The sequence below is a fragment of the Cottoperca gobio genome, chromosome 6 (assembly GCF_900634415.1).
Source record: "Cottoperca gobio chromosome 6, fCotGob3.1, whole genome shotgun sequence".
In the NCBI taxonomy this organism is placed as follows: Eukaryota; Metazoa; Chordata; class Actinopteri; order Perciformes; family Bovichtidae; genus Cottoperca; species Cottoperca gobio.
The window spans coordinates 13,414,377-13,430,790 of NC_041360.1; the positions used below are offsets into that span (position 1 = coordinate 13,414,377).

Genomic DNA, 16,414 nt, shown 5'->3' on the forward strand with positions numbered 1-16,414 from the left:
TATCAACCTTGACCCAGAGCAGATGAGAGAGAGAGAACGAGTGAGATGAGGACGGCACAGCGCCCTTCCCACCGTACATTACATGGGTATAGTGGGGGAAAAACTAGATATATCATAGATTTGGAGGATGGTGGTAACTTCTACAGGGTGTAAATCAAAAGACATTTACTGCACAAGCCCTCAGGCACCACTACTCCTATCTGTTACATTTTATTAATAGAAATGATCTATAATAAAACTCTAATCTTGAATAGAAATGTGTACGTGACCTTACTGACCATAAAGTAAGAAGATAAAAAACTCAAATAAGTACAGAAAAATACTCTGCGTAATGCATTACAATAATTAAAAGCTAAAACCACTTAAAGAATCTTCACAAAAAAAAAACATATTATAAAACATACAGCTTACATTACTGATGTTACTAGAAAGCAAGTACAAGCAGCACACTGTCTGTCCTCTCTGCTCGAAAAATGGAAGGTTTTCCCAAGGCTAGACGATCTTTTGCAATACTTCACATACCACACAAAGCACACACTCACAGTCGCAGTGTTGACTTTGTATTCTAGTGCAGTTAATGTGTACACAATGTATTTTCATTACCAGAATAGCTGCTCCAGTCACAAGCATTCACTTTCATAATTATAGTACTGGTAAGACCGCGGACAGCAGGGTCCTGCCTCCGTTTAATACAGCATTAATATACAAACACTCTGCTATTCATTTAAAATGTAGTAACTGCTGATTCCTGATCTTTTGTTATCATATTCCCTCTGTAGCAAGAAACCCGACTGACTCAACTTCTCTCAATGGTCTCATTGTAAAGACACCTTTAGTCACTTAGTGACCGCTGTCTTTAGTGAACCAGAGTACAGTCGTAAAAGAAACCACAGCTTGTCTCCTTCCCACTCCTCTCTTCTATTTCGCTCATCGTCCTCTTCCAGCCCATTAAAAGCGTTTTTTCCCTCCTCTTTTCCTTTTTTTTGGTCATGAATCTTTAATCAGCTTTTTCAAGTGAGTGGTCAGGCTGAGCGCTGCAGAGCACTGACCCGGGCTGCTGAAACACATTCTGATGTAACTTATACAGACGCTGCACAGGTTAGACCCTATTCACATCCCAGAACCTTAAGACTTGTGTCTGATCAGCAACTAAAGCTCACAGTTATGTGCTATGTCTCAATTTATATTCCAGGAGGTCAAAAGGTCAACTAAGTCTGGTGGAATTCAAACTCTGCATTATCACGGTTTTTCCATCTACATTCTGACAAAAATAAAGGATGCTGTTAATTAAATTCCAGCATTGTTTGGTGTCTGGAATAGCTGCATGCAGAGCCATCAATGTGCTTGCTCTCCTGTTTAGACTGAGAGGAAATCCATCAGCAGGAACCCAAGAGAGAGAGAGGGTGAAGTGACGGTTGTGTACGAGTGGTCTCTGCATCTCTTTCTTTGTCATGACACAAATGCATTTGCCTGTGCAGTCGTGCACTCAGCTGCACACATGAACACACGCACACCTCCAACAGTAAATAAAGCAGTGCAGTCAGGTCACAATCACAGTAAACCACATAAACGACTACCATCTGTCTCTTTGTCTCTGCCTGTAGGAGTCAATGAGCCTCACTGGCAACAGTTCATACTACACTGCCCAAACACAAAAACATTCAACATCATGGTTTTAAAAAATGAAAGAATAAAATATCTGGGAAGGGGCTCAGGCTATTCATTGTTCTTCTCCCTCTCTCTTATCACTCTCTCGTTTCCTCTTTGCCCGACTCCGTCCCTCCTTCTCTTCCTGTAAATGAGTGATTTATCAGCCTTAATTGCTGGCAGTGGTTCATGTGGTCATGTGACCGCAACATGACAGCATGTGATAAATACACCCTGAAAATTAAACCCTGCGTTGCAAACAGAAACACGCATTGCTTGCATCGCATCTGCAGAGCGAGAGTGTGTTCGGATGCTGACAAAAATAGAATTGGTCTAATAAAAGCATCGCTTTAAAAACAAAATCTCAGCTCACAATGCGCTTTAAAAGCAAAATGTTGTCATAATAAAATACATTTATCAAAGTGAAGCAAAGGGCAAAAGGGAAAAATGTACAATCAATAATGATAGACCAAGTAAATCTATTGTTATAAGGTGTTTCACAACAGTGCCCCATAAACACTGAACGGACACACACACACACACACACACACACACACACACACACACACACACACACACACACAGCCTACAGTAGAATCACTGTAGCTCACATGTGTTTCCTCCTCACAGCGTTCAGCAGCAGGATGCTGACTGAAGGGTCTGCAGTGTTCAGTTCATGCATCTTATTGTTACATGGAGCGAGTTCTCAACCACTGACCTTTTAATTCACTGCGCTATACATTGTTAAAATAATGTATGACGTGTCTCAGCCAAAGCCACTACATTGTGCTGTGTTATACCCAACAGAGGTGTATGTGTGTGTGTGTGTGTGCGTGTGTGCGTGTGTGTGTGTGTGTGTGTATGGCTTACATGGATTTGTGCAAAAAAAGACTGATTGTTACGCAACTACATGTATGTTGTTAAGAGACTGAACAAAAGCATAAAAAATTAAAATTAAATGTGTGTGTGTGTGTGTGTTTGTGTGTGTGTGTAGTGACATGCAATTGATTGTTGTTTATTTACTGTAAGTATAATTTTGCATGTTGCGACTGATGAAAGTAGATTCACTTGATCAGTAGTGCTGTGTATGTCCTGGCGACATCCTCGTGTCCCTTGTTTATAGACAGCAGTAAAACACATTTTTTGCTGCTGTCATGTGACGGATGTTTTTTTCTAAATGTAAAGTCATCTCTGGATTTGCGGGTTCAACATTGTAAAACAGGAGAATTTTTTTTTTGTTCAATTAGATAACACTAAATTAAGACAAAAGACAACAATGGAAACGTCCAGGAAACAAGATAAAAATTAAAAGTATGATAAAAGGATGATGTTTTGGAAGATTTAACTTGGATCCTGTATTTTAATCTATTTTATTATTTTCTATTTTGCACCACATGAGCTTGATACAAAAAGAGAAAATCTTTTCTAAACGGTTATGAAAAACATGATGGAGATGAACCTCAGACTGTCGCAGCACACACACACACACACACACACACACACACACACACACACACACACACACACACACACACACACACACATAATATAATTGAACATTTATTCATCCAGTTTAAACATACTTTAATATCAGTCTTTTCTTGACTTTTCTGCAGTAATAATTAACTTTCCCCCCCAAAAAAACTATTACTCCAAATATTTAAATTGCAATGCACTAATGAGCTACTTAGATTCAAACCTGATCTCTGTTTTGTTGTCTCTATAAGCTCATATAAATACAATTTATCCTTACTGTTGTGCACTGTGATCCGCCACCATTTTGCTGCCACACTAATCTGTTTTTCTGATGAAACACAGAATTCAGGAGACAGAAGGAGAGGGACAGACAAAGAGGAGGGAGGGAGGCAGACAGAAGATAGAGAAACATGGAGCCAATCTTACTGTCTACCTGACAGACTGTCTGTCTACCTGCAACATGTTAAACATTTGACCTCTGCAGGAGTCCCACTAATAATGAGACAAGATGATTTCACAGTTTGAACAACAACAGAAGCATCTATTGAAAAACTACGTGTGTGGACCGCTTGTGTGTATTGTATATTTGTTCAGGTTTGCATATTGCATATATATATATATATATATATATATATATATAAATGCTTGTGTATAAAAAGGTAACAGGGGGGGGGGGGGAGGGACAGCAGAGTGACTCCAGCACCTCTGCACCTTCCCTTCCTCCTCCTTATGTATTTGTCTGTATTAGTTAGCTCCTTCTCAGCACTTAAAATTAATGTCATCCGGCAGAAAATAGAGGCTGAAAGCTCAAATTCAGCACTTTCCCAACAGCCTGGTTATTTATCAAGCTAACAAGGAGAAGATGCATCCCGTTTCAACCGGACCCAGGAAATATGTGCCATTAAAGCCCAGAGCTGGTGTTTGAGAGCCAGGGAATAAAAGTGTGAGTGTCAGGGAGAGGGGATGGACGGCATCACCAGCAATATGGATGCAGAGAGACCAGCAGACACATTTATATAAGGGACAATAGATACAGTCCAGTAGATACATGAGAAGCGAGAGGAAATACACGTTCTGTCAATCAACGGCGCAGCCACGAAACGTATTCTGCATGTGCTGCATGTGTGTATATGAAGTGCTGATTCGCTCATGGCTATAAAAGACGATCCTTTAGGGGATACAGAAGACATAGTTTGGAGCTTTGAATAAATCATGTGCTGCTAGAGTGAGCTTAGCACAAATTTCCTCTTGAGGAGCCGGGTGTTGAAACACGTCCCGGGGATTGTTAGTATTGTGCCGTGTTAACATCTCTGTAGCATCGGGAGCTAATGCTGGAGTGTTGAAATTCAATTAGACACTGGGTGCAACGCTAAGCAGGTAACATTGGGCAGTCACTGCCGGGAAGGGAGAGGAGAGGACGGGGACGCAAGGGGAGTGTGGAAGAAGTGTGTGTCTTTGTGAGTGTGTAAGGGGAAGGCGGCTGCGGGCGAGAGGAAGGCCCTGGGCTGCTGGCTGCGGTGTTTCAGGGGAATACGTTATATCACACTAACCTCCGGCTGATCACAAGTTCCTCTCTCAATCATGCTGTGAACACAGAGTCACAACCTGAGGACAACAGAGGCTCAGAGGCACACACACACACACACACACACACACACACACACACACACACACACACACACACACACACAGCGGTAAAAGCTTTACAACTAATTATGTTTGAATAAAACAACACAATCCAGGCTTAAACAACTGAAATATCGGAGAGAAAATTGTATATTAACATAAGTTGAAAAGAGGAGCGCGTTGATGTTAAGAGGTTTGGCTCGAGGGTGGCGCTTTCTCCTCAAGTATCATCAACTCTGTGGTTTAGAAGAAAGTAAAAACACATAACACATTTTTAAAAACAACCCAAATCTAAACACAGTTGCTCTGTGTTCAGTTTGTGTATCTTTACTGCAGCAGCGAGTCAAATCCTTTTCCTTTTTGTTATTTCTACCCCAATTCCACTTGCTTCCTCTCTTTTTAGAGCATGCAGGCCTAGTAATGAGCATACATCCTGTTCATATCCTCCCTGTCATTTGGATTTTCCGGATCGAGGTATGACGTCTGTGTCACTATCAAGACTGCAACAGTGTAACGAGTCTCACACTGAGCAGCTAGTAGTTATATATATCCCAGGCAGTAAATGGATAGTGAAGTGTGTCAAACTGTGGATGGAGCAAATCCTTGTCGCTGCATAATACAAAAGAACACAGAGACCGTGTTTTATAAGTGACAGGTTCAATGTTTGGGTGGGCGATACATCAATATTTATTGTTTATCATCTGAAATCATATTGTGGAATTTTGCTTCAATAACAGTAATTATTATGCACAGTTGTGTTGACTACATTGATAGTCAGACTTTCTTCCTCAAGTATTTTATGAGAAGTTGAAAATGCTCCAGTTCAATTCCCATTACTATGTAGTCTAATGTGGTGAACATTAACAATCCTAAACAGATATCATGATATACATTAATATCAATATTCTTCCTAGTACAGCACGCCGTATTCGAAGCTTTGATATTAACCACATCTAACATCAAAAGCTGTTTAGGTCTTTACGTACATGTACCCACACGAGCACTTAAATATACGCTTTATTTCTTCCTTCCTCTTACACGCTCACACACCTTGATGTGTCTGCACGCATGTGCGCATGTGTCCTTCCTGCTCTGTCGTGTCTACAAAAACCTGACCTGCCTGCTGTCAGCCACAGAGGCATCTTGCATCCCTGCACCCCTCCCCCTCCCCCCGAGTGGCCGACTCACCCCGTCACCACGAGGGGAAGACAGGTAGAAAGAGGTGGAGGGATGACGGCGGATAACGGGGGGTGGAGAACTGGGGGTTGGGGTGATGGGAGGTACAAGGGGAAGGATGGTGGAGGCGTGGTGGGTGGGTGGGGGCTCTGAAGCTTCCTCTAATGTGCCCTCTCCACTCCCCTGCCTGTGACCTCAGAGCTCCTGACAGGCAGAAAGTGCTGAAGCATGCAGGTGTCCTAACGCTGCAGCCACACACATGCGAGAGCACTAACACGTGCTCCACTCACACACACACACACACACACAGACGCAGGTGTCCTACCTTAGCAGCCTGTATTCTGTCATATTTTTTAAAACTCTTTCATAAACTTAATCCTCACTGTATCAATATGTCACATATAAAATTGTGCATGATGCTTTCTATTTATAATTGCTCAACAGTATAAAGAAAATAGACCGTGATGGAGTGCATAGCAAAGGCAAAACAAGCATGTGCTTCACAATGCTGAGCACATGAGGAAAGTAGAGTATACTGTCTGCTGCACAGTAAAATTAGCCGATGCTGATGCTGTAGTTTCCCCTGTCCAGCCTCTCGACTGTACAGTGTAAAACCTGAGGTGTCCAGAGAGTGTCCTGCCTTGTGTGTGTGTGTGTGTGTGTCTGTGTGTGTGTGTGTGTGTGTGTGTGTGTGTGTGTGTGTGTGTGTGTGTGTGTGTGGGGGGGGAGGGGGGTTAGGGTTAGAGAGTTGTATTACAGTGGTGATGAGTTGCCTGGCTGCGAGGCTGATACATCAGCAGCACCCAGCATTGACCAGGCCTTTAAATAAAGCCTTCGATCCTCCAGCAGCAGAGAAGGTCACCGGCTGCCTCTGGTTACCCTGCCTGTCTGTCTGCATCCACGGCCAGGAGCCCTCCTGCCATCCCTTCCTCCCTTCCCCTCGCCTCCTCACCTCCTCCTGTTCTCTCACCCTTGCGTGCATGTCTGCATTCAAATCCAGGTGTCTTCCTATCCTCAATCCCTTAACTCCTTCCCTAACTTTGCCTCGGTTCCTTCCATCCATCATTCCAACGTGTAAAAAAACTAGTCCCTCGCTTTCTCTCTGAAACTCCATAATCCTCCACCATCTTCTGTTATCCCACCATCCGTCCATCTGAGTGTCATCCAGAAATAAAAAAATATCTCACAGTGTTTGTCTCCACAGAGGGAGCTGAGAGAGTGAAGGAGGTCAAAGGGTCAACACAAAAGTTTTGGCCTCATCCCATGAGCACTGCGCATGTCACCCTCCTGTCAATCAAGCAGCGCTGTCAGAGCCCCAAAACAGAGAGCTGCATAACACCTGCACACAGCAAAGGTTGAGAGAGAGAGCATATGATCGTCATAGAGCTAAATATGAAGTGAGAAAAAGATCTATTAAGGAAACCCTCCCTGGTGTCTGCTGTGCCAAATGAGTGCTTCCTTATTAAATGAAATCAATATAAACAACTGGTTTTAATTTCACTCACAAGAAAAATACAACAGTCTCGCTTCATGTTGGAGGCATTATACAAACTTTTGTCAAACTTATAGTATTATTGAAAATAAATCAAGATGCCATAGGGCTACAGTTTCAGGCTCCTGTTTGAATTGTTTGACTGCGTAACGACTGATTGTGTTCACATTGTTTTGATAATGAACAGAAAACAGGTCACAAAAAATGCCAATTTTATATTTACTATTAATATTTTTACTTCTGACTGACAACTATTAAATCAAACACAAACAATTATTTTAAAGAATAATAAGTTACAGCAATGCTGTCAAAGCATTAACAACATTGCCGTATATTTCATATTGTAGTATACTGCAATTGTTTTGCTGGGATTCAACCCATCTTTTGTTTCTTAAATATAAAGTGGACTTTTCCAGTAAACTTGATTGAAGAGATTGAGTCCTTTAGTTTAAAAATAAAAAAGTACCTAAATCAACAACATCATCATTTACTAAACACAGTATAATTAAAGGCTCAGTTAGAACATTATGCGCTGTTATTTGATAAACAAGTTCATATTCTAATATATTTGTTTCTCGTTTTAAATATTTTAACAATGTAAATGTATTCAAATAATTTGTGTTTTAAAGTAAAGGAGTGTCGAAGATTAAAAACTAATAAGTTACCTTAGACTCTAGGGTAGTGGGACGGAGAAGTCACAGCTCTCTATCACAGATGGAGGAATTTTCTTGACGTCCTGCGAAGAAAGGAAACAGAAACGTATAATAAAACCCACACTGTGTTCCAACAACACAGGAAACGCTGCTGCAGACATAACACACTTTGAACTTTAAGTAATGGTTTGTTGGTTCCAAAACGGACCACGAATTTAAAGAAAAATGACACGAGGAGTAATATTAATCCTTTTAGAAAAACAATAATCTATTTGTGGCATTCATATTTTTCTACCTATTACTAGCAATTTGGAATTATAATAATAAAATATTTAAATTAACAGTATAAAACAATTCAGAATCATCATAAATAAAACAAAATATAACATAAATAAATAAAAGCACCAAACACAAAGAAACAACACAAAAATAAGTCAAATAAAATCAATCAAATATTTCAACCGATCAGATCAAACACTGCACAGCATTTAAAAAGCAAAAGCAAAACACATCCAAAGTATATCTGAAATAAATATCAGGTTATAACATTATGTTATGATAATGTAAGTGCATTATATATTTTATATTATATATTACAAACATAGATTATAGATGTATTAGTTCATAAATGATTGAAATGAAGGCCAGTCTACATGTGTACAGTCGTTTGAGTGTATGCATATCTGATAGCAGGGTATTCACACATTTGTGTGAGAACATAACATATGCATACATGTGAGCATTATGAACACATGTCAGAGACTACCGTTGATAAAGAAAAGTGACGAATTATCCTGGAAAACCTTTCGCTGGGCTTCAGTAGAATGAAATGAGGCGAAGGAGCGGCAAAGTATATTAATGCCCCCCAATCCATCTTTAAGCAACAATGAGAGCCATTAATTTCACTGTAATCCGATTCACACTGGGGCCAAATGGACTCTGACCCATTTAGCTACAGAGGAGCTGACAGACCGACAGACCTACAGCAGAGACAAGTCTGCCGTCACCTTAAAATGCTGTGAAGCATCAACATGGACACACCAGACTCTCACATGCACCCACACTGTTGAGAGTTTACAGTTTCAACCATAGAAATCAATCTGCACATAATTACACGCATCTATAGGTGACGACAAACAAAGAGCCTGATAAACAAACACACACAAACACACACACATACACTGGGCTTGATACAGGGGAAGTAAGGTCCACGTGCAGAGGGCTGCTACATGGCAGCAGTGTGTGGGGTCAAGGCCTTTCCCAGGTACAAATGAAAGGGAGAGGAAAGACTTTGGAAGAGCTGAACAACACTGTGGGTCACCTTGCCTGACAAAGAGATCAATGTCTGTTTGACTGGCTGAGAGAGAGAGAGAGAGAGAGAGAGACAGAGAGAGAGAGAGAGAGAGAGAGAGAGAGAGAGAGAGAGAGGACGGTGTGAGGGGGGAGAAGAATTTAAGAGAGAGAGAGAGGCTGACTGCAGTTGAAGGGTAAATCACCTCTCTCGCTTCATTGAGATGCAGGTAAAACACACAGGGGTCGGGCTAGGCTCCAGCTCCGCCCTGCATAACACAAACTTGTGCACACGCAGACTTAAACACGCACACATGGGCAAACAAGCACACACACACACAGTCGCATAATGCACTCAGTTTCACCACGTTCGCTGCGGTCCCAAACACACCACTCCACTGACTCTGTGCCCTGCAACTCAACTCTCTGTTGAAAACATCAACCCAGCCTCAGCTATGTATATTTGTGAGTCAGAATATTGTGATCACATATAATTAAATCATAATTAGCTTTCATCTATTGCCCTTTAGTGATGCAGTCTGAGGAGAGTGTCTTATACGAGCAAATGCAAATCTAGTGTTTGAATTCTACTGCTACATACACGAGACACATTACATGGGCCTATATGCACATTCTTTTACAGCTGAGCATTTACAGTAATCTCAATTCAACACAACACTTTAGGATTGGATTCAGACAATCACATTACCTCCTCTCTGCCCATGCTTCTATTTGCTGGAAAAAAACACTGTGTAAAGCCAATAAGATACGTACAGAGGCAGCAGCACAAAGCTTCTTTACAGCTGCTGCATTCTTACCACATGCACAGGCGTGACAGGAGGGGACAAGTTAAATTATTAGGGTTTCAAATAAATGACACATAACTCAGGACACTGCAAGACAGAGAGAGAGGGAGAGAAGCTCTGGCATTGCAGGTCTAGATGATGGACGGACCACAGAGGAACATAAATGCAGTTGATTTAAATCAATTTAAATGTAAATGTTTATCGCATGGAGTGATGCAGATGCGGATTGAGTGTAAGAGATTGAAATTGTTTCCTCTTTTGAATGCGAATATGTTTTCAACCCTTGGGGGGTGGGGGGGGGGGGGTTTAAGGGAGCACTCACAGGGAATAAAAGAAAATGAACGTACAGAAAAAGTGTTACGAAATGAGACGTGGCTACAATTGTTACAAAATAATTAAATAAGTTATACAGAACAAATTGTTTTGCCTTTCATGAAATGATAACATAGTGGATTGTATATATTATTATTACTGACAGTAATACTGATTTTTCAGGTAATGTTTTAAGAAAACAACTCTTTACTTACTGCTCAAATGATTATTAACACTTCCTATTATAACTGTAATGCATCAAAATAGAGGAACTACTGTTCTTAAGTGAATTAGTGTATTAATGCAAAGAAATAAAATAATGTAGCCTGAATATTTTGTGACTTTGGCATTTTGAGTTTTATAATAAGTGAGACATTATTTGTTTTCTTAACATTTGTGTAGATTTCCTTTTGATTGACACAAAACGCTACAAGCCTCACAATGTCATGATACAATGACTTACTCATTCCTATAGATTAAATGCACTCAGTTAAAGCACATATACACCCTTCCTCCACAAGGTCAAATAAAAGACAATGCTGGCTGGTTATTGAGCACTCACACAAATAGACACTAAAAGGTGTGCACATTCTTTGTCCTATTAATTCTGAGGCATTAAAGCAAAGTACATGATGATGATTCAAATGTCAATACTGATAAATTTCAAAGTGATTTCCCATAGTTGACCTGAAAGAGAGAGTCCAATATTGTGACAGCAGACAACTACATTATCTTTAATAACCTAATCATTGGACAGACTGCAAATGATCACAGTGCAGAAGTCAATATAGTGGGCCGGAGAATAGAATTACAGTTCATAACTGATAAGATTAATAATGTGGTTTGTCTGTATGTTATATGTACACAGTTATTTTATGCTGTACACATGAAAGGAAGGAAGCAAAAGGCAGCGAAAGAACCAATGAATCTGGTGCTGAGTGCTGAGAAATGAGAAGGAAGCGCTGAAATATTGTTTCCTGTGCCTTCTGTCCTCCTTCAACACAGGAAGTGAATCAGTGCTACTGAATCCTCCTGCCCCTCGGTGTGTCTACAAGTCAAAACACACACACACACACACACACACACACACAAGCAGAACGGGTCCCACACAATTTCCACGCCTACAATGATCAGCACTTTTCCACTTCATCATTCTTACATATTGAATAGCGGAGCACAAACACTGGAAACCTTTGAACCTTTACACAAAGCAGACCTCCTGTCTGTCACATTACATGTAAGACTGTCCTGTTTCCTCCACATAAAGCTCAACTAACCCTATCTGCCTCACAGAAGAAAAGGGGTGCCGTGAAAGAAGTATAGCATCTTCAGTTCTAGGTTATAACACAAATGTAATTAAATAGCACACTATATTGACCTAATCAGATAGGAAGGCCATAAATTAGTGGACACATGCTCACTAAAAGGCCCTCTCCTCTCAGCTAGGACGCATCTCTGATCGTTTATCATCTGAAAGGAGCAGGAAGGCAGCCAGCATCTCCCTCTCTCTCTTGCTCTCTGTAATGCTCTCTCTATTCCTCTTGCTCTATCTCTGTCTCTCACTGACTTTTAATCACAGAGAAAATCATTCCTCCAGGCATAAGAGGATCATGCTCTCCCTTGTCCCTCACTCTGGGCTTTCATTGGAGCCAATGCGAGCCAGGTGACTGTGTGTGTGTGTGTGTGTTTGTATGTGTATGTGACACACTGTTATACAGGTGAGACACAGAGCAAAATCAGAGTCTCTTTCTTCAGCTCTGTTCTGACACGCCATCGCTGTAGTGTATTTTAAAGTTTCCATGAGCGTCACACAAATTCGAAAAAGAATACTCCTTCTTATGTTCATAACACACAAGCACTCAGACAGGCAAAAGTGCAGTGGGAAAAAATAATGTCCCTCCTCCACAAACACACATAATTACACACACCTGTAGGTGAAGACAAACAAAGAGCCTGATAAACACACACACACACACACACACACACACACACACACACACACACACACACACACACACACACACACACACACACACGCACACACTGTGGTTTTAGTGACCTTGTATGGCAGCCTAACCTAGACCCTGTGTAGCTTTTATCTCAGCCATACTGCTGTTTAGGATGCACTGAGTTCACCAGGCTGCTTTCAGGAGGAGGAACACTCTGCAGGCCAGACTCAGTCTAGAGCAGAGGCAGGTTATAAACTGGTGGAGCTGCCTGTCAGTCAGTCGCTACAACACAAAATGACTTCGAGTTTATAAAGGTCTATAAGAGTCAAATAAAGGTTCTTTACATTGAAGCGAAAGTGGTGGATTGCCTGAATACCTCGCGTACCAACTATAGCGAAACATTTGTCTGGACAAATATTACTGTAAGCATTGTTTAGTCTAATCTAAATTAATCATATCACCACGGTATTATTATTATAAAGTCTTGGCTGGATAAACTTTATTATCAGACGGAATTATTTTCACGACGTCAAAACTCATATTTTCAAAGTATACATATTTGTGTATAATCGTAGCCTATTTTTGATCATTTTTATTCATCTAGACCTTTGTCTCCGATCGATTTTAAATGAAACTTTCCACAGACAATATTCAACAAGTAGACAGCTACCGAGTAAAAAGTGCAAGTTTACTCTAAAATCAATCATTAACTCAATCTTTTCTAGGACAGCTGCAGCACAATGATTAGGCCCTGAGGCAAAAGTGAAATTATATTAGGAATTTCCGAGCATTGTGGTCTGATTTCTTTTTTACGTTTTTCAAGAGAAATTAAAGAGTTTCTATTTAACAGTCTGTAATTACGCAACAGGTAAAGAGCCTCACTTATATTTCCTGAGAAGCAAAAGAAGAACAGGAAAATACTTAGAAATATTTTGTCGTGTATTTTTCAGGTACAAACAAATATGAAAAACGCATCTTAAGTTAAAGTATAAAATGACTTCAGTACACACATTAGATCTGGACATGATCTTGGAGCTGTTACAATTACGCACCTTGTGCGCAACATCTGCATCGTGCTTCGATCATAAGCAGTAATGAACAGATGTTTACGTAATCTCAATGACATTTGCAATTGACATTTTCTTCTTCTGTTTATATTTCAGTTTAGACCGAGAGAAGATTATAGTGATGATAGTGTGTGGTGTCACCTCAGAGACACAGTGACAAACAACATGCATCACTAAGGAGAACAAAAATAAAACAAAATTTTAGGAGAATATATTTGTTTCCATTCATGAAGGTTTATTGATGAACGGTATATTTATAAAATCCCATTTTTAAGAGTGAACACGATGTCTGTCAGTTATCTGTACTGTCCAGACAGTACATTTTACTGATTAGAAATCATTACAAAAGACGTATGGCTGCATGATGCTTTACTTAGATGTTCGACAGCATCGACATATAATTTCCATTTCCAAACAGTTCACAGTTTATTTACCGAATAACACCCATAGGGTTCTGGCTAAAGATAATTAAGCTCCTTAAATGAAAGGAAAACACATTAACATTGATTTGCAGGAAGAACAGATCGTTTGTTGCAACAATTTTGCGTGACAAAGTGGCCTATTTCTCATTTATTTCAGGACATGCATCATAATCTGATTCTCTTCTGTGCAAAGCATTTTATCTTCAGCCCCACTTGTTGGTCGCAATAATCTATTTAGTCTTTGCATTTGTCAAGAAAACATACAATTGTTTCTGTTAAATATCCCGATGCTGCTCATTTTGACATTGTGTTGTCTGTGAGTATAAATCAATATTGAGTACAAAGTTGCTTTATTCCACAATGTTATTTTTTTCTTCTTCACAGGGCTCCAAAAGCAGCCTATAAATTGTTGAAGGGTCCATATTCGCGGGAAACTTTTATAAAAGCAAAGTGACGGATGAATGCACCTGTTCACACTTTTTTACAAATAAATCCCAAAAGGTGATGAGACTTAACAATGCAGTCATGGTATAATACAATCATCATACACAAGTTCACAAAACAAGGAAAAAGAAAAAGTATAAACACAATCTGTGCATGACCAGCATGCATGGCTTCACGTAACTGTTACAGTCTGACATCAATTTTCCAAACTGCTGTAACTGAGTTTGGATGTTTTTCACAAGACAAATAGGATGGATGATATGAAAATGATCATGATTCATATTAAAAATAAATTCACTTAAAACAAAACAACAAAAATAAATTCTCATTAAAATAAAGCTTCTGTTCCTGAGGAATGTTGAATTTCATAAAACTAATTTTAGGGTAAAGGGATCAGGATGGATGGCATGATGAGGCGGCAAGTGCGGACCTATACTCAGCCAAGTGCTAAGTCCTTTTATGCAGTGTGTCTGAAGACAAACATCGCGAATTGGACAGAAATCCTTTAAAATATTTTTGGAAACCGAATTGTTATTCGGTCATTTAAACAGGCCTATTTGTATATTATTTAAAAGTAATCAAACATAAATCAAACGATATCCTCACCCTGAAACAAAATACTTTTAAAATACAGAAAAGTGTAAAACTATTTTATCCTTAACTAACGCAGCTTTAACAAAACAACTTCACAAGCAAGCACAACCTATTTTTAGGTGCGTGTAAATGAAAAAGTTTTTTTTTTGTTTCTTTGTGAGGGTCGGTTATTAAAACTTTTCAGCGCCGAGACTCACATGAAAAACTCCGGAGATGATGGGTTGTTGTCGCTGCTGGATCCTCCGTTTTCTCTGAAGCCGGTGCTGATCAGCTTCTCGTATTTCTCCTTGTAGGCGTCCCTCTCCCTGGCCAGCCGGGAGATCTCCTGCTTGAGGTGGTCCACCTGCTGAATGAGTTGCGTCTTCTCTCCCTCCAAGACGTGCCGCTGCTGGACCCGCTTGTACCGGCACGACTGGGCATAGCCTCTGTTCTTTAGCGTCCTCCTCTTCTGTTTCAGACGGATCACCTCTTCCTTGCTGACCCCCCGGAGCTGCCGGTTCAATTCCCGCACCGACATGGTCACCAGCTGCTCGTCCGAGAACCGGTCATCCAAGCGCAGGTGCTGGTGGTTTCCCCCCACGCTGCCGCTGGATTGAGACCCGGAGGAGGGATGGTGTGCCCCTGGGTGATGGTGGTGGTGATGGTGGTGGTGGTGGTGGGGATTCCCGTTCTGAGCTGCGGCTGCAGCGATAACTGCGGATACCACGGCGGCCGCTGATCCCATCTCCTCCCCGGCCATGGCGCCTCCTGTCCCGGCTGCGCCGCCAAACTGCTGCCCCCTGGCATAGCCATCGAAGGTCTGGAGCTGGTGACTGCTGCTGATGAGTGCCTCTACGGCGTCCTCCGGGCTAAAACCCAGAGCCTCGGGGTTCAACTGCTGTTGGTACCCGGTCATCCAGTAGAAATCCTCCAAGTGTGCCTTCTGTTCGCTCCCTGATCCCGGACTGGGCGCCGAGAAGCTTGGCGAGGGGGGAACCGAGCTGCAAGGCGTGCTCATCGGGGTGGAAGATAGGGATCCCCCGGCGACCAGGCGGCTGCACTGGCTGATGCTGCGATCGGGCTCCACCGGCTCCTTTTTCACTTCAAACTTCATCAGATCGAAGTCATTAACATATTCCATGGCCAGGGGACTGGTGGGCAGGTCGGAGTTGCTCATTGCCAGCTCTGATGCCATCCTCTTGCTGTTGACAGTCCTCCAAAGGGGGTGAGGAGCACCTGTCAAAGTGGGCTGCTGAGACACGCACTGAGCCAGCTTGATTTATTTATTTATTTTCTTCAAAACCGGAGAAAAAGTGGGTTTTCACGCACTAATTGCGCAGCGCAGGTTTTGGTTTTGTGAGTCGATAAGTTTTTTTTTCTTCAGTCTGTGTTGCACAGACGCATTGGAGCAGCGCTGTTTCCTCCCTCTCTCCCAGCGTGCGGGTGTCTGAGCGCCGCTGTCTCTGTTTCTACCATTTAAC

At 41.3% G+C, this 16,414-nt stretch overlaps 1 protein-coding gene across 1 annotated transcript in view; it reads right to left on the bottom strand.

Annotated features, from left to right (window-relative positions):
• mafb (MAF bZIP transcription factor b) overlaps window positions 1–16,128 on the bottom strand; it is a 42,524-nt gene extending 26,396 nt beyond the window's left edge. The window contains exons 1-2 of the mRNA XM_029434281.1: window positions 15,152–16,128; window positions 8,083–8,153 (exon numbers count right to left, since the gene is read on the bottom strand). Of these exons, the coding sequence (XP_029290141.1) occupies window positions 8,126–8,153; window positions 15,152–16,128 (1,005 nt within the window). The 3' untranslated portion in view covers window positions 8,083–8,125. The remainder of the gene's footprint in view (window positions 1–8,082; window positions 8,154–15,151) is intronic.
• Window positions 16,129–16,414: the final 286 nt, after the last annotated feature.